This window comes from Nerophis lumbriciformis, linkage group LG08 (assembly GCF_033978685.3).
Source record: "Nerophis lumbriciformis linkage group LG08, RoL_Nlum_v2.1, whole genome shotgun sequence".
In the NCBI taxonomy this organism is placed as follows: Eukaryota; Metazoa; Chordata; class Actinopteri; order Syngnathiformes; family Syngnathidae; genus Nerophis; species Nerophis lumbriciformis.
Window position 1 is genome coordinate 17391412 of NC_084555.2, and position 20367 is coordinate 17411778.

Here is a 20367-nt window from a genome sequence, read left to right on the forward strand (position 1 = left end):
AGTGCAGACAGCCCAATTTTCATCAATTAATATATTCTGTAGACATACCCTCATCCGCGCTCTTTTCCTGGGCGTCTGGCGGCAGATTTCTTTGACTTTATCGTTGGAAATGCATCTGCTTTGGGTGTCGCAGGATATCCACACATTCTTGCCATCTCTGTCGTAGCATAGCTTTCGTCGGTAAAGTGTGCGGAACAAACGTCCAATTTCTTGCCACTTTCGCATCTTTGGGCCACTGGTGCAACTTGAATCTGTCCCTGTTCGTGTTGTTACACCCTCCGACAACACACCGACGAGGCATGATGTCTCTAAGGTACGGAAAACAGTCGAAAAAACGGAAAATAACAGAGCTGATTTGACTCGGTGTTTGTAATGTGTTTGAGAAAATGGCGGATTGCTTCCCGATGTGACGTCACAACGTGATGTCATCGCTCCGAGAGCGAATAATAGAAAGGCGTTTAATTCGCCAAAATTCACCCATTTAGAGTTCGGAAATCGGTTAAAAAAATATATGGTCTTTTTTCTGCAACATCAAGGTATATATTGGCGCTTACATAGGTCTGGTGATAATGTTCCCCTTTAACAGACACAAGTTTAGTAGATAAGCTTTGCATGTGCTATCACGTTTTCCCACATGTTTTGATACATGCAAATCCTTAGTAAATCAGGCCCGTTACAATCAAGTAGCTGCAGTTTAGTATTTAGATCAGGGGTCCCCAAACTTTTTGACTCGGGGGGCCGCATTGGGTTAAAACAATTTGGCCAGGGGCCGGGCTATATTTTATATATATATAAATACATACATACATACATATACACATACACACACACACACACACATATATATATATATATATATATATATATATATATATATATATATATATATATATATATATATATATATATATATATATATATATATATATATATATATATATATATATATATATATATATATATATATACACAGGCAGAACGGTGACACAGGGGTTAGTGCATGTGCCTCACAATACAAAGGTCCTGAGTAGTCCTGGGTTCAATCCCGGGCTCGGGATCTTTCTGTGTGGAGTTTGCATGTTCTCCTTGTGACTGCGTGGGTTCCCTCCGGGTCCTCCGGCTTCCTCCCACCTCCAAAGACATGCACCTGGGGATAGGTTGATTGGCAACACTAAATTGGCCCTAGTGTGTGAATGTGAGTGTGAATGTTGTCTGTCTATCTGTGTTGGCCCTGTGATGAGGTGGCGACTTGTCCAGGGTGTACCCCGCCTTCCGCTGGAATGCAGCTGAGATAGGCTCCAGCACCCCCCGCGACCCCCAAAGGGACAAGCGGTAGAAAATGGATGGATGGATATATATACAGTATATTAGATATATATATATATAGCGCACTATCCGCGCGCGCAATGATGTCACGTTATCGATGAGAAAATGCATTTTTAGACAATATGACTTGCCTGAGCGGCTAGGAGACACCATGAGTAGCAAGCGGTACAAAGTGGTTAAGAAAAGACAGAAAAAAATATGTATATATTTTTATTTTTTATCTTATTTTATTATTATTTTTATTTTTATACTTGGGCCTGATTTTGGGGACCCCTGATTTAGATGTACAAAATGTCCTATTGTATTCCATAGGTACCATATTAGCAGATTTGTTTTACTGTACTCTTTCACTCTTCAAAAGGTGTAAGGCACGAGGTGACCCAGAGCCGGCCATCCACTGGATATCCCCTGATGGCAAACTGGTCTCCAACTCCTCCAGGACTCTGGTCTACGCCAATGGAAGTTTGGACATCCTCATTAGTACTGTGAAAGACACAGGCTCCTTCACCTGCATCTCCTCCAACCCGGCTGGCGAAGCCCACCAAACCGTAGACTTGGTTATCATAAAACTCCCGCACATCTCCAACAACACAAACAACATCCAGGAGCCCGACCCTGGATCATCGGACATTTCCACATCCACCCGAAGCGGATCCAATGGAAGCAATGTAACCGGCGACGTGAAGGGTGCGGTCGAAAAGAGGGTGGTGACCGTGGAGGCCACGTCCTCAACGGCGTTGATCAAATTTAACTTCCAGAGGAATATTCCAGGCATTCGGATGTTCCAGATACAGTACAACGGGAGCCAAGATGACTCACTAGTGTACCGGTAAGTCGAAACATCACCATTAAATGCAAGGAAACCAAATACTGGCCAATGATATGGGAAGGTTGAGAATGACATGCTGCATAGATTGCATTACATTGGAGTGCATGCAAATTTAATGACCGTTGGGAAAGCTAACACATGATATCGGATCTGATTTGAAATATGGCAATACAGGAACTGACAACAGCACTACACGGGGGTTACAAGGGCATCACAATGATGCAAAACCGATTGACAAATGAAAATGTGAACCACCAAACAGGCATATGCACATTTTAATCATTGGAATAATTAAAATGGCATGTGGTACTTACAGCAATCATTAGTGCTGTGTGACATGGCCAAAAATATTCATCCCGATATACACTACCATAGCAATAAGTATGTCCAAACATGTCATGGGTACTTCAAATTTTAGCCACAATTGTATTACTGAATATCCATGGGGACGGCGTGGCGAAGTTAGGAGAGTGGCCGTTTCAGCAATCTCAGGGTTACTGGTTCAATCCCCACCTTCTACCATCCTAGTCACGTCCGTTGTGTCCTTGAGCAAGACACTTCACCCTTGCTCCTGATGGGCCTGGTTAGCGCCGCGCATGGCAGCTCCCGCCATCAGTGTGTGAATGTGTGTGTGTGAATGGGTGAATGTGAAAATAGTGTCAAAGCGCTTTGAGTTCCTTAAAAAGGTAGAAAAGCGCTATACAAGTACAACCCATTTTGCTGTTAATTTTGTTGTTTTGTAAACCTAGCTACTGCAAGCTCCACAATCGATTAGAAATTAATCAATCAATCAGACTTTTAACTTTGATTTAGATACTGTGACAATTCAAATACACTCAAAGTTCGATTATAATTATTGATAATAAACAATAATTGGTATTCTATATAACGCGAACCTCATATTTTCACCTGTTTACATTGCGTTGTGGTGGCCGGTAGACTGGCGTGTAGGACAAGCTAACATGTTTAATCTGTTATACGTCTCACCGTAGCTTTTAAGCCGTTTAGGGCTGTTACAAACTGGGCTAGTTAGCTCAATACGGCCAATGTGAGGAAGTGTGTCCACGGCATCTAAAGTTACAAAGTTAGCTCTGCTCTAACTGGCGGACATGAGAAGGGTGCAAGAACAACACAAAACCATACTCGTGGTTTTTCCTTCACTGGGTCGAGTTCTTGCTGTCTTCGGAGCGGAGGGCTTCGGACCCAGGCTAGCTCAGCCCCGCCAGCTTAGCAGCTAGCGAGCTGAGCCATTCTGTGACGTGGCATCACAATCCACCATTCACGTCACGTCCAGTTTGGGGATCATTTTATTGTCTTCTTTCGAAAGAAAAGGGTAAAAAGTAGAGATGTCCGATAATGGCTTTTTTGCCGATATCCGATATTCCGATATTGTCCAACTCTTAATTACCGATTCCGATATCAACCGATACCGATATATACAGTCGTGGAATTAACACATTATTATGCCTAATTTTGTTGTGATGGATGCATTAAACAATGTAACAAGGTTTTTCAAAATAAATCAACTCAAGTTATTGAAAACAATGCCAACATGGCACTACCATATTTATTATTGAAGTCAGAAAGTGCATTATATTTTTTAACATGCCTCAAAACAGCAGCTTGGAATTTGGGACATGCTCTCCCTGAGAGAGCATGAGGAGGTTGAGGTGGGCGGGGTTGGGGGGGCGGGGTTGAAGTGTGTGTGGGGGGGGGGGGTAGCGGGGGGTGTATATTGTAGCGTCCCGGAAGAGTTAGTGCTGCAAGGGGCTCTGGGTATTTGTTCTGTTGTGTTTATAGTGTGTTACGGTGCGGATGTTCTCCCGAAATGTGTTTGTCATTCTTGTTTGGTGTGGGTTCACGGTGTGGCGCATATTTGTAACAGTGTTAAAATTGTTTATACGGCCACCCTCAGTGTGACCTGTATGGCTGTTGACCAAGTAAGCCTTGCATTCACTTGTGTGTGTGAAATGCCGTAGATATTATGTGGCTGGGCCGGCACGCAAAGGCAGTGCCTTTAAGGTTTATTGGCGCTCTGTACTTCTCCCTATGTGCGTGTACAGCGGCGTTCTAAAAAGTCATACATTTTACTTTTTGAAATTGATACAGATAATTTCCAATATTACATTTTAAAGCATTTATTATCGGATATCTCTAATAAAAAGTAAGGATTTCTATATAACGTGATCTCGGGAATAATGTGATCGGTATTTAATGGACCCCAATGACCGCGTTATATCGAAATTTGAGTGTAATGTAATTTACCATTTAGGAATTAAAGCTACAGGCATTAAACATAGCATTGAGTGTGCTTGAAGGGGAACTGCATTTTTTGGAATGTTGCCTATTGTTCTCAATCATTATGAGAGACAAGAACACAAGAACTCCTACTCAGTGGCCTAGTGATTAGAGTGTCCGCCCTGAGATCGGTAGGTTGTGAGTTCAAACCCCGCCCGAGTCATACCTACGACTATAAAAATTGGACCCATTACCTCCCTGCTTGGCACTCAGCATCAAGGGTTGGAATTGGGGGTTAAATCACCAAAAATTATTTCCGGGCACGGCCACTGCTGCTGCTCACTGCTGCCCTCACCTCCCAGAGGGTAATCAAGGGGATGGGTCAAATGCAGAGGACACATTTCACCACACCTAGTGTGTGTGTGACAATCATTGGTACTTCAACTTTAACGAGTCTTTTTTTTTTAAAGACGATAAAAAAAAACCCGCTTTGAAGATGCGGCTAATAAGAGTCACCATTGTAGCCTTCAAAGTCCTCAAACAACTTCAAACCCTCCAACGTTTGTTATACACACTGCAAGTATGTATATAATGTAGTAACAGACACGTTCATAACAATATGTAATATGTACAATATTTACCATATTTTGATCATTTTAATCATTGCCGGAACTAATTCCTCAGCGCACTTCTGACTTTTGGCAACAAATGCTTGTGTTTTCTTTTTTCTTTTGTTTTGTCCTGTCCAGCTACTCAGGCAAATCCTATTGTTGTTGTAGATGCCCATATTTGCTGTACGAAAGAGAAGTGTGAGATACTTCTCTTATTGCCTTATTTGTATTTGACTATATCAAATAGATTTATGTCAATGTTTGGCGCAGCCGGACCGGAGCAGGAGGGGATAGAAAGGGGAAAAAAGGAAGATTTTGCAGGGACAATAGGATAAGACACACAGACAACAACAACAACAACAACAGTAACAATAACAACCACAACAACAACAACAGACCAACATCAGCAAATATGATATGTACAAATATGATATGAAAAATGATAGCAAAGAAGCAGTTAGTGAAATAAATATTAATAACACAGAAATGACAATGAACATTATTGCACTACAAATGGAGCATTAAAAATACCAATATAATAGCACTATTGATAATGAATAATAACAATAATCACCTCTATTATCCACAATACAATTGTTTCAAATGCAACAATGCATATATGTAATGATAACTTGAAATACAAAAGAAAGCAGATAAATGGAGGGGAAGAAAGAGAAGCCAACTATATTAACCTTGTAGATTGTTATAGTAACAATAGGTTAAGCTGTCTCAGTGTGCCGTGTTTCCTTAATAACTACGTTAATATATGCTTGATAAAACGTGATTATAAGCATGAGTGTATGTATGCATATGTGCTTGTATATGTACAATATGTGTATATGTATGTTTGTACAGTGAATATGCGCTTGGATGTATGTACCGTGATTTTGTATGTACTGTACTTGTGTCTGTATGTGGGAGCGTAGGTACCTATGTATGTGGGTAAGTACCAATGTGTGTGCGTATGTATGTATTAATTAATTAATATACATATCCGTGACCCCGAAGGGAATAAGCGGTAGAAAATGGATGGATGGATGGATGTGTATATATATAGGTATGAATAATTGTGTGTATGTGAGTATGTATGTGAAATTATATGTACAATATATGTGTGTGTCTTCTAATCATGTCGTTAACAAACAACGAAGACGACTATTTTTGGACAAATGAGGATTCACAGCATTATCTTTTTGAAGCTGAATATACGGAGGATAAACTACTGCTTCTAGAAGCGGGCACAAAGAAAAAGTGAGACGTTGGAGTAGACGTTACCCGATAGAATGAGGTGAAAGCGACTTGAAGCTGCAAAATGTGGAATTTGAAGACATACTTTTTTTATATAAATGGAGTGCTTACTAAAATAAACCAGAAAAAAGCATTCCCGGCCAGCTGGAAGAAACTATCAACTATCTATCGAGTGAGTCACTATTATTTTGATCATGATACACACAGCACGTCATGCGTGTTATTACAACTACATACACTGTCTGGCTAGCTGTGTACGAACAAAACATGAAATGTAGGCTAATACTTTACAGATACTGTAATATGATTGTTCATGTTTTTCAGTCAGTACAGATTGGTGTCCTATCGCAGTGTTGTGCATTACAAACTCAAACGCGTTTCGTGCTGATGTAGAAGCTATCTTATCTCTTGCCGTAGTTAGCTTTTACGGCCGATGTGTTGGTATGCTAGAATAAGAGTTCCTCAAGTGTTCGCTCTTACAATAACAGTGTTGCTACAGCTTGGTTATTATACGGGTTACGGAACGTAAATGAGGTATGGTTGACATTTTTTTAAGCATTTTGAAAGTGATTCAGAGGTAGAATCGATTGCTCACATTAGCTGCATTGCTAGCCACCAAGAACGAGACGATTTTTACATGTTAAAATGAAAAAAAACTTTTATCGTCTTGTCTCTCATAATGATTGGCACAATTCCAAAAAGAGTGCAGTTCCCCTTTAAGGGGGACCTATGGTGATTTCAATCTACATTTAAAATACTTCCTTGTAGTCTAGATAATATGTATTGGATTTGCTTTGGTGTAATTGTTGCTCCACAGTCACTTTTATAACCCAATTGAGTCTGTCTGCAAGATGTTCGATTCCGGAGGCATTCCCAGATTGCAAATGAAACCACACCCCCACCCTCTCCAAAAGTATCATCATTTATCTTTTGAAAATGTATACTTTTTAAATATCTATCTTGAAGTTGTCACTGATAAATTGTTCCCTCCAACGGTACTCTTCATAAATAATATAAAGAGCCCCCCCGGTCACAACATTAGGTACACCTGCACACTCTCCGATCGATTCAGACTCTGCATATATAAAGCTGCTTTCACCAGCATTAATGTCACTGCATATGCACTGCATGCCAAGATTATATTAAAAATAATGCTTTAGCTTGCCTTTTTTTGTGTTTCTGAATAGCCTGGAGCAGAGGGGGAGGAACTCTATAGTACAGACCTGGGCAAATTAAGGCCCGGGGGCCACATGCGGCCCGTTGCACTTTTCAATCTGGTTCACCGGACATTTCCAAATAATTGTTTTTGATCTTTAAGATGGAAAGTGTAGCTGCCATTATGATGTGCAGTGATGTATTCTAATGACCGTAAGTCTTCAACTATATTAATTATTTCAATGCTTGGAATCTGTGCTTTTGCATGATATACTAGTTACTATGGTCATCTAATTAGTTACTATGGTCATCTAATTAGTTACTATGGTCATCTACGTCACAGCAGCTCAGATGAGGCACCAAGCAGTGTGGGCGGGAAGCGTTTCCACAGACGCAGAAGATTTTCACAACAAAGTTCTAAAGCTTAGTGATGTATAGAATATAATAGAATAGAAAGTACTTTATTGATCCCTGGGGGAAATTCAGCAAATATCAGATGTATCAGATTGTGGGTGGGTTTATTTTGTACCCTGTTTGTTGCGTTTCACTTGATTGTAAAATATGTCGATCGAAAGGGGGTGTGACGTTCATATTTTGTCAATATTCAGTGTTTTATCGTTCATAGAACATTTTTAAAAATTCCATTACGTTTTTTTAAGGCAGTCTGTCATAATGTTTTTAGCATTCAATCAGACATTATTGTGAGGTTTTGTATTAGTGTTCCTAAAAATAGATGTACCGGCCCCCAGACACATTTTTTTCTCTAAATGTGGCCCCTGAGTCAAAATAATTTCCCAGGCCTGCTATAGTATATACATTCCAGTGAAATGAATGGCATTATTTATAAAAAAGGACAAGACAATTAAAAAACAAATACAAGTAGTGTTAGTACCAGCCCTTACTTTCGACAGTGCTTACGATAGTAATGTCCACACATACTGTATGAATTTAAAATCGGCATATGTATTATTTTGGTGTCTGCGGGACTGCTTGTCATAGACCATAGACCGATGCCTTTGGACAACAACTCTGTTAAGCTATTTTGGGTGTGTTTTGTTCATCATTTGGTGTTTTTGAGATATTGTTAGTATTTTGTCGCATTTAAACACCGTGTGTCTGTACTGTTCTTCATGTCGCGTCTTCAAGTGACAGAAAAGAATAGACATGTTCCACCGTTGGCCCCAACCTTTACAGATAAGCCTACCGTTGTTTGGTCAATGTCTGACATTTTTAATCCAAACAAAGAAGCGCCTCTTCCCTCTTTTTAGCACCAATTCTTATTCTGGTTTTGTTGGTCTACCTGCCATTATGCCCTCCGTCTGTGCAATGTTGACATCTATGCTCCTGCCGCTTCTTTCAAGTCACATAAAAGGGCTCCTTCAAAGCAGTAGTGTTAGCTGCAGCCCAGATGTTAAAATAATGTTATAAAAAATAACAACAGTTGTACCGTACAATAGACATGTTTATGTCGTAGTACGATATATATCGTAATATCGCACAGTACCGATGTTGTTAAATGTGCCAAAAACATGTGTTCTACTGTTTCGTTGATTAAAATTTTAAGTAGGGCTGCAGGTAACGATTCTTTCAGTATGTAAGTAATTTATCAATTAGTTTGTTTGATTAATCAAGTAATCGGATAAAACCAACTTTATAGCCACAATGCATACTTTAGGGACAATAGTATGAATAAGGGATTGTTCTGCTTGTCAAAACCTTATATTCCTTTCTCATAATGCAGATCATCAACTTTGAAATTTCACTTTTAACATGTGTGCATTAATAATATTAGTAATAATAATAATATCCACTGTTTGCCGTTACACAGATCACAGAACACACACACCACCACTCTCATGTCCCCACTATTACAACAGCAGTGTACACACTCAATGTCAATCATCCATCCATCCATCCATTTTCTACCGCTTATTCCCTTCGGGGTCGCTGGAGCCTATCTCAGCTACAATCGGGTGGAAGGCGGTGTACACTCTGCCTATCTGTGTTGGCCCTGCGATGAGGTGGCGACTTGTCCAGACAACATTCACACTCACATTCACACACTAAGGCCAATTTAGTGTTGCCAATCAACCTATCCCCAGGTGCATGTCTTTGGAGGTGGGAGGAAGCCGGAGTACCCGGAGGGAACCCACGCAGTCACAGGGAGAACATGCAAACTCCACACAGAAAGATCCCGAGCCTGGGATTGAACCCCAGACTAGTCAGCACCTTCGTATTGTGAGGCAGACGCACTAACCCTCCTCCACCGTGCTGCCCCAATGTCAATCAATCAATGTTTATTTATATAGCCCTAAATCACAAGTGTCTCAAAGGGCTGCACAAGCCACAACGACATCCTCGGTTCAGATCCCACATACGGGCAAGGAACAACTCACAACCCAGTGGGATGTCAATGTGAATGCCTATGAGAAACCTTGGAGAGGACCCCTGTAAGGGAGACCGGATGCAAGTCGAGTGGGTCTAGCATAATATTGTGAAAGTCCAGCCCATAGTGGATCTAACATAATCTATGTTATTTGTTACACTCAGTAGATATAGAATCAACAGAAAATTAATCAAAACTTTTTTTCTAATCGTATTATTCGATTAATTGTTGCAGACCGAAGCATATGAACAGAAAAAGTAGTACAGTATGAGAATTGACAGACATGGACAAACCCTGTCAGACAGAGATTTAAACTTTAACCTGTTGAGATTGCCTTTCAAAAGGAGGCTGTTATTCTTGACGTTTCTGAGGATTATAGACATTAAACTGAGCTCCCAGAAAATGTGTGTTCTTTGCACCAAATGATTGCTTCGGACTAGGGAAATATAAGGAGGGTATTGCCCAAAGATTGATTGTTCACCAGCATTATCTGCCTTTCATACCAACACTAATCCCTTCACATACTTCATCTGTGCACATGATCATAATGAAATGGTAAAACACAGGATTGTATTGGATTTTTTTGTCAATGTTATTTTTGAAAAGGACATTTATTGAATTATAGCAATATGAATGATATAGAGTGGCAGTAGCTCAGTCTGTGAGATCTTAATTTGAGACCGCTATGGACAAAAAAAAAAAATTGTTGAAAAAGTCGTTGGAGAGATGCTAGTTTACTACCGAGGTGCTTTTGTGCAAGGCATTGAACACTCTGGATTCAGCTCATGGGCGCAATCACCACTAAGGGCCTAATTTACAAAAACTTTGCGTGTACTAAAACACGTGCAAACGTAATAGCACACGCAAAGCTGATCTACTAAACGTGTGCAAAGTGGATTGCGTCTGTTAAGTGAGCAGAATAAGGCGTGCAATCAATTTTGCGTCTCTGTCTTCATCAATATGCAGGCTATATGCTGATCATCAAAACACCCTCAATACAGTGCAAAAGCAAATATCCGGTATAATTATTCAGCACGCACAATGTGATTTATGAATACTAATCACCGCTTTGCGAGCACTATTTTTGCATTTTATTTAGCACGTGTCAAAAGGACATGCAAACTTACGTTTGCAGGATCAGTTCTGGCGCCGCACTGACAGACGATGGACAGAAGAGAATCCTCCGTCCTACATGTGAGTCAACATTTCGGACAGTCAGAAAAAAATAAATTAATGAGACATACCGTCTATTCAGCAATTTCCTTTTATAATTGTATAGCTGCTGAATGACTTATGGGGCTGACAAATTCAAGTGATGCTTTTTCTTTGTTGTTGTTCGTTTTTTTATTCAGGAAATGTATTACTATATTTTTCCAACGTGAAAATATGTTTTTCATTGTGCATTGTCTTGCTTTTGAGTCATTCCAGATGTGCAAATGCTCTGGTGATGCGATTCACAGCCTCGCGCATAGAATTAAGTGTCCGTGTGCACATGTTTCTGTTGCCTGGATTGCGAATCAGAAAAAGTGATGATAGATGTGTGTTGCTGGTTCAACACATCACACACTGGTAGGAGCATGATAACATGAATTTGCAGAAAATGATTGTCTCCGCGGCTAACTTGTAAAATCCTATTTAAATACGGCAGTCTGCACCACTTTTCAATTGCACACGCATTGTTAGAAGATCACATGCCCACTCTTAGTACACACAATTGTACGTGGTATTTGGATCTCAGTAAATCAGACCCTAAGTCTTTCCTTCAATGCCTGTGTGTGGGGGGTCTGATTTTGTGTGGCGTGCAACACAATATATACTGTATTCCCAGGGCACTGAATCTATCACAACTGGACAAGCAGGCTTCATCAGTTCATGTTCAAAGACTAGATAGGACAGCTCTAGTCTGAGGGGATAGGTTTAAATTCAAAGTATGTATCCTCTCAGTTATATTTTCATTCATTTGGGATGCAAAACAGCAGCCAACACTATTGTTTCAGAGCAGAGGAGTCCTTCCTAGACTTCGAGCATGAACTGGTGAAGTCTGTTGATCAATTCTTCTAATACAAGCTGAATAGTCCAATTGCGATCGATTCAAACTACTTGCCATTCAATCGCAGAGCACATACGAACAGACCAACTACCATTCACACTCACGCTTACGGACAATTAAGGGTTTCCATTTAGTCGAACAATCTATCAGCCCTCTACGCCCCCTTTTCTCCCTGATGACCCTTCTCCTTTTGCCCGACATGAAACACTAAAGTCATTTGCGTTTCTCTTTTTTATTTTGCTCTTTGTTCTTGCTCTCTTTTCTTCTGTAAGCAGATTGATTTCCTTTCAACAACTCGCTTGGCACAAAAGAGGCAAAACATCATTGATTCGGCCTTTTCATTACACACACAGATCAGGGTGAAAAGGAATGGGAACCAGGGCGTAAGGTGAAAAGAAGGGTCAAAACGCAATAAAAAATGATAAAGGCTTGTACAGAAAGGAGATAGAGTAACAGTAAAATTGAGAATAATTATCAGACATAATCTTATTTTCCTATTCAATGGCGACATCTTTGCAGTTTTACACAGCATAATGTTAGTGTATGCTGTTTTACGTATTCATACGGTGAATTCAGCTCACTGTATGTTTAGAAACGTACACATTTGTTATATAGTTAGCTTTTATTGGCGTACCCTCCTTATTATGTTAGCTATCTGTAATGGAATAGTTTGTATTGATTGCCACAGGTAAACTGCATTCGACACTTCTTTCAATGGGAAGTGAGAGTCAAAGTGTTTTTTTTTATTGTGTCTGTCTGCTTATGTATTGTATTTCTCTTCCGGGGTCAGATCTAAGTCCCAATCCAGTTCTTTGAACGTGCCTTTGCCATGGTTGCAAAGATAGATACAGTCGTGGTCAAAAGTTTACATACACTTGTAAAGAACATGATGTCATGGCTGTCTTGAGTTACCAATCATTTCTACAACTCTTATTTGTTTGTGATAAAGTGATTGGAGCACATACTTGTCTGTCACAAAAAACATTCATGAAGTTTGGTTTTTTTATGAATTTATTATGGGTCTACTGAAAATGTGACCAAATCTGCTGGGTCAAAAGTATACATACAGCAATGTTAATATTTGGTTACATGTCCCTTGGCAAGTTTCACTGCAATAAAGCGCTTTTGGTAGCCATCCACAAGCTTCTGGTTGAATTTTTGACCACTCCTCTTGACAAAATTGGTGCAGTTCAGCTAAATTTGTTGGATTTCTGACATGGACTTGTTTTTTCAGCATTGTTCACACGTTTAAGTCAGTACTTAAGGGAAGGCCATTCCAAAACCTTAATTGTAACCTGATGTAGCCATTCCTTTACCACTTTTGACGTGTGTTTGGGGTCATTGTCCTCTTGGAACTGCGCCCAAGACCCAACCTCTGGGCTGATGAGAGTTGTCCTGAAGAATTTGGAGGTAATTCTCCTTTTTCATTGTCCCATTTACTCTCTGTAAAGCACCAGTTCCATTGGCAACAAAACAGGCCCAGAGCATAATACTACCACCACCATGCTTGACTGTAGGATTTGGTGTTCCTGGGATTAAAGGCCTCACCTTTTCTCCTCCAAACATATTGCTGGGTATTGTGGCCAAACAGCTAAATGTGTGTTTCATCTGACCACAGAACTTTCCTCCAGAAGGTCTTATCTTTGTCAATGTGATCAGCAGCAAACTTTTTGCCTTTTTGCCTCTCAGTCCATGGCGATGCAAAACACAGTTGACTGTGGACACTGACACCTGTGTTCCAGCAACTTCCAATTCATTGCAGACCTGCTTTTTGGTGGTCTCGGTTGACTCTTAATCATCCTGACCAATCTTCTCTCAGCAGCAGGTGATAGATTGCCTTTTCTTCCTGATCGTGGCAGTGACAAAACTGTGCCATGCACTTTATACTGACGGACAATTGTCTGCACAGTTGCTCTTGGGACCTTAAGCTGCTTTGAAATAGCTCCAAGTGACTTTCCTGACTTGTTCAAGTCAATGATTCGTTTTTTCAGATCTGTGCTGCGTTCTTTTGACTTTCCCATTTTCACGTTTGTAACCGAGTCTAATCACTGCATCGCATGAGCCCTATTTCAATGGGCTCAGAGAAGTCAACAGGTGTCGTCAATCATAATTACTCACAATTTGATTTGATTGTAACTTTTCTACATCACCAAAATTGATAATGTATGTTGCTGTATGTATACTTTTGACCCAGCAGATTTGGTCATATTTTCAGTAGACCCATAATAAATTCATAAAAGAACCAAACTTCTAGAATGTTTTTTGTGACAAACAAGTATGTGCTCCAATCACTATATCACAAAAACAAAAGAGTTGTATTGGAAACTCAAGACAGACATGACATTATGTTCTTTACAAGTGTATGTAAACTTTTGACCACGACTGTACATGTTTTCTTCTGAAACTCATTGAAAAGGTAAAATGCTGAGAAGCATAATAGAATGATGTATATACTTTTTTGGAAATTAGTTGTTGAGTTCATTTGAGCCTAACAACACTAAAAACAAACAACATTGTATGGTTCTCTCTGTTTAGAAGTTAGGAGAGGAAATAAAAAACATATTTGCGATATGAAAAGTTTCTTTAGACAAAACATGAAAGCAATTACACCTCTTTTGTTGGAGATTATTTTGTCATGATATAGAGAACGACCTATAAATCTTAACTTGAGAATGAAAATAGCATGAATGCCTCTGAAAGGGAACCAAGAAAAACCTTAGAAAGAAAAGGAAAATAGTGTAAGATAAGCAGTATGACAGATTGCGTGGAGGGAGCCTAGCACAGTCAGAAGTATATTATCTCCTGACAGGCTGCATAAGCATAAACAGAGCTGCTGAATAGCATGCATGAGACAAGGCTTACTTAGCCTGAAGGTTTCCCTTCTGAGATTATCAAGTGTGGCATGGGAATCTTGAGGAAAGGGATGTTTGATAAACCCTGCTACAAGAGCTGCAGATGGTAAAATGGCAGATTTGACTAGATCTGCATTGATCATCGGATAAAGCTCAAAGTGTCTTCTCATGATATACGCAGCACACAGCACACACACAAGTCGGGCTGGACGATTCTGCAGAAAATGTGAATCACAATTTTCTTGCTTAGAATGATATATTGATTACTTGCCTATGCACACAAACAATGCACCGTATTTTTTGGAGTATAGGGCGCATCGGATTATAAAGCACACTGATGAGTGGGTCTATTGAGGACTATTTTCATACAAAAAGTGCATCATTAAATATTATGATTTGGGGTTTTTTTACATTAAAGGGGAACATTATCACAATTTCAGAATTGTTAAAACCATTAAAAATCAGTTCCAGTGGCTTATTATATTTTTCAAAGTTTTTTTCAAAATTTTAACCATCACGCAATATCCCTAAAAAAAGCTTCAAAGTGCCTGATTTTAACCACCCGTCCATTTTCCTGTGACGTCACATAGTGAAGCCAACACAAACAAACATGGCGGAAAGAACAGCAAGCTATAGCGACATTAGCTCGGATTCAGACTCGGATTTCAGCGGCTTAAGCGATTCAACAGATTATGAATGTATTGAAACGGATGGTTGTAGTGTGGAGGCAGGTAGCGAAAACGAAATTGAAGAAGAAACTGAAGCTATTGAGCCATATCGGTTTGAACCGTATGCAAGCGAAACCGACGAAAACGACACGACAGCCAGCGACACGGGAGAAAGCGAGGACAAATTCGGATATCCACACATTCTTGCCATCTCTGTCGTAGCATAGCTTTCGTCGGTAAAGTGTGCGGAACAAACGTCCAATTTCTTGCCACTTTCGCATCTTTGGGCCACTGGTGCAACTTGAATCTGTCCCTGTTCGTGTTGTTACACCCTCCGACAACACACCGACGAGGCATGATGTCTCCAAGGTACGGAAAACAGTCGAAAAAACGGAAAATAACAGAGCTGATTTGACTCAGTGTTTGAGAAAATGGCAGATTGTTTCCCGATGCGACGTCATGTTGTGACGTCATCGCTCCGAGAGCGAATATTAGAAAGGCGTTTATTTCGCCAAAATTCACCCATTTAGAGTTCGGAAATCGGTTAAAAAAATATATGGTCTTTTTTCTGCAACATCAAGGTATATATTGACGCTTACATAGGTCTGGTGATAATGTTCCCCTTTAAGAAGACCTGCTTGTGGTCTACATAACATGTAACGGTGGTTCTTTGGTCAAAGTGTTGCATAGATGATGTTTTACAGACCATTTTCAAGTCACTTTCTGACCGTCTCTTCAGGATGCGCCGTTTTGTGGGCGGTCTTATTTAGGCGGCCCCACTTCGACTGTGTCTTCTCTCCGTCATCTTTGTACCAGTAGTTTTTAGCGCTTACATATTGTGTCTACTACACTTATAAGTATAACTATACACTACTTTATATTAGAAATGGCAACAGCGGAGGATGAATGCCCCACAACAAGGCAATAGAGAAAAAGAAGGAATTTATTGACCACGGCACAGACTACAATGGTGGACAAGTGCACATTTCTGGGACTCATGCAGATCCCAAGTACACATCAGCTGGTACCAATAGGTAAGAAAAGTTGGTTTTGTATAAAATTGCGAAACAACACGCCAGATAATATGTCCAAGCTCAGGTGCCCTTTTGGTATATACACACTGCAATAATACCCGTATGCTGAAGCACAGTATGTTTTGCTACGGTAGCCGTAATGCTCCGCCTTTCATCAAGCGGTACCAAAGTCGTACTACAGCATTTTGACAGATTTTAGAGCGCCGTGTGTGATGTTCTATATGCTCAATGAAACATCAAAGTTATGGCATTGCTTGCTTACGGGTACTTGACAGCGTCATTTATTGAACAGGCGTCAATTTGCAGTCCACAAGAGTCTCTTATGTGTGACTGCCATCTGCCGGTCACACTTATCATTGCACCATGTACCAAATAAAATTGCTTCGAGGTCAATAAGCACAACCATAATTAAAACATACATTAGGCGCGCAGGGTTATAAGGCGCACTGTCGATTTTTGACAAAATGAAAGGGTTTTAAGTGCGCCTTATAGTCCTAAAAATACGGTAAGGGCAATATGCTTTTGTTTTAAAGAAATAACAGAGTTTTTTTATTTGTCATTTTTAATTCTTGGTTTGCTTAAAAGAAAACTTCAATTGAAACTGTCCCTTGCACAGATCAATTAATAGAATTACAAAATAATCCAAATACAGTAGAACATTCAATTACAAACATGGTTCTTGATCTGGCAAATTAACCCATAAGAAACAATGGAAACATGGATAATTAGTTGCACAATTAGCTGCACAAAAGTACCTATGTTAGTAGATGTGTGATCTGTTAATTGGGTTATGGCAAATGGGTTATACTTGTATAGCGCTCTTCTACCTTCAAGGTAATCAAAGTGCTTTGACTCTATTTCCACATTCACCCATTCACACACACATTTACACACGGATGGCGGGAGCTGCCATGCAAGGCCCTAACCACAACCAATCAGGAGCAAGGGTGAAGTGTCTTGCCCAAGGACACAACGGACGTGACTAGGATGGCGGATGCCGGAGATGGAACCGAGCCACGCCGTACCCACTCTGAACACAATGTAATTCAACCCACAAAAACTGGCCCTGCTTCTTTTATGTGTCACATTTAAACCATCCCCCTTGCAACCATGTGATAACTAGAAACATGTGTATTACGTTTGATTGTAACTTCACTGCTTTATTTGGAAAGGTTGAAGGGATATTATAACGACATGCTACACTATGTTGATATTTCTGGTGTTTGTGAATGCGTGAATGTGGCGGACAATGAGGAACTGTTGTGTTACTGGTGGGCTTTGAGCGTGGATTAGCATATGTGCAAGTTTTTATACGATGTTGGAAGAATTCAGGACTGCTGTTTGTGTGTAAAGGTCAGCAATAAAGTTTAAAAAGATCAATTTAATTTCCGACAAAAGCTCTTTTACCAAGGGCTGCAATGATTAATCGATTAATTTGAGTAGGAAAAAAAGCTTAAATTTATATGATGTTACTTGGATTTATCATTTAATGAGTGTAACTCGGCCTGGGTAGAAAATTTTGCTTCACTCACTTTGACGATATATTGACATACAATTTATTGCCAATAAACTATATTATTTCCATTATTTTTAGAGACCAAAATAACCACTCCTTTCAAATGCAATAAACGTGTATTCCTCGTATATTGTAACATTGTGATTAAAAGTAACATTTTTAAATCTCCAAGTTAAATAAAACAAACAAATAAAAACAATAAAAATATACTTTGTCATCTAGCAAAAAACATGTTAAGGAGGGAGTTGGGGGCTTCAAATATACACAAACAAAACAATAAATAAAATGGCTAAATAAAGTACGGACAAACAAAGTTTCACTTCAATATTGAATATGTAGGCAGAGGTAGAGTTGTACATTACTTAACTGACAATCAAGGGAGGACCTTTTTAAACAATAGTGCAGAGTAACAATATAAACACTACAGTATAAGCAGATGTATTAAAAGGTCATATGCAAAAAGACTTAAGTCTTATGTCTGTTCAACGTTTGTAACACATTTAAAAATGCAAGTTTTATAACAGTACTAAATGGCAGCACGTTTTAACTACACATTCTATGAGGGCACACTATGTTTTGTTTTGTATTTTGTTTTATTTACACTGACCTTGTACACCAAAGGCAAAGTGAGTGTGGACTGTCAAGTGGATGTGCAGGTTTGTTGTATTCACGCACATTAGGCAAACTGGTTGACAGGGTCGACAGTCTCATCTTGATCCAAAGGTTTGAACTGAAATATTATTTTCATTCCACTATGGTACAAACGTGCATAGCTGCTGAAAGCATCGAAAAGCGTAAATGCTCTAGAACAGGGGTCCCCAAACGGCCGGATGCGGGCCGTAGTTTGGGGACCGCCAGCGTCCAAAGTCCGGCCCGCGTGAAGTCCCAAGTTTTTTTCAAACATTATTATTTTTTTAAATCTGTCCTTCCTAATCCATTTTCTACTGCTTGTTACTCTTGTTGTCTCCTAGGCAAATCATATTGTCTAAAAATGCAATGATATATATATATATATATATATATATATACATCACTCCAAATTACTGTGTTCCAGAAGTTTTGAGGCTTGTCTCTGTGCTGTTTGGCATAATGTAAGCGGGATACTTTGTGACATTTGCGCAGAAATGGCTTTCTTCTGGCGACTCGACCATGCAGCCCATTTTTCTTCAAGTGCCTCCTTATTGTGCATCTTGAAACAGCCACACCACAATTTTTCAGATAGTCCTGTATTTCAGCTGAAGTTATTTGTGGATTTTTCTTTGCATCTCAAACAATTTTCCTGGCAGTTGTGGCTGAAATCTTTGCTGGTCTACCTGAATCCCTCATTTTCCACTTCTTAATCAGCGTTTGAACACTGCTGATTGGCATTCTCAATTCCTTGGATATCTTTTTATACATCTTTCCTGTTATATGCTGTTCAATTACCTTTTCTCGCAGATCCTTTGACAATTATTTTGCCTTCCCCATGACTCAGAATCCAGAAACATCTGTGCAGCACTGGATGAAAGATGCAATGGTCTGTCAGAAGCCCAAAAACTCACTGACTTTTTATACACACACATTAATTACAAACAAACATGTCATAGGTGAGGATTGGAACTTTGATAAGCCATTCAAACCTGTCCGTGTCAACTTTTGTGCATGTTATCAGATCAAAGTCACTGGGGTATGTAAACTTTTGATCAGGGTCATTTGGGTACTTTCTTGTGTCATTTTGATTTAAAAAGAGTAAACACAGTTGTTTGCCAATAAATAGCTTCACACAACCATTAAGCATGAGTGGAAGAAAGGTTTTTGTGTTATCATTCATATTCTCTGAAGAATGGCCAAGAAATCATAAATTCTCCCAGGGTATGTAAACTTATGAGCATGACTGTATATACACACAGCCCGGACAGATTTTTTCAACCCAATGCGGCCACCTAGTCAGGAAAGTTTGGGGCCCACTGCGCTAGAAGTATGCACATGGCGATTTATCCACGCGGAAAAACTTACCGACTTCTTTTTCACTTATCGTCGGGTAATTGACTTATCGAACGTAGGCCCAGGCTTAAGTGTAACTAATAAAAATGTATCAAATCTAAACAGCACGGAGTGCTTAAACTTTAAATATGCTGACTAGTTTCCGCACGGCCGCTGCAATAATGCGCACATTAGAGTGTTGGTGCTGTGATCTGTGTGGTGGGAACAGCTAAGAGTTTTTTTAAAAACACTTCCTATTAATGCACACATTTTAAAAGTCCAATTTTAAATGTTGAACATGGTTATGTATTTCAATTATTTTCCCTAAAATACACATTGAAGCTATAAAGTGTGTTTATCTGATTAATTGAGCAAACTAAGCGACTTGTCCAGGGTGTACCCCGCTTTACGCCCTAATGCTGCTGAGATAGGCTCCAGCACCCCCCGCGAATCTGAAAGGGACAAACGGTATAAAATGGATGAATGGATGGA

At 39.7% G+C, this 20367-nt stretch overlaps 1 protein-coding gene across 5 annotated transcripts in view; it reads left to right on the forward strand.

The window, feature by feature from the left end:
- Positions 1 to 20367, forward strand: part of LOC133611506 (leucine-rich repeat and fibronectin type-III domain-containing protein 5-like) — a 313487-nt gene that overhangs the window by 221519 nt on the left and 71601 nt on the right. For all 5 annotated transcript variants that reach the window (XM_072913651.1, XM_061968349.2, XM_072913648.1 and 2 more), the window contains one exon: positions 1688 to 2155. In XM_072913651.1, the coding sequence (XP_072769752.1) occupies positions 1688 to 2155 (468 nt within the window). The remainder of the gene's footprint in view (positions 1 to 1687; positions 2156 to 20367) is intronic.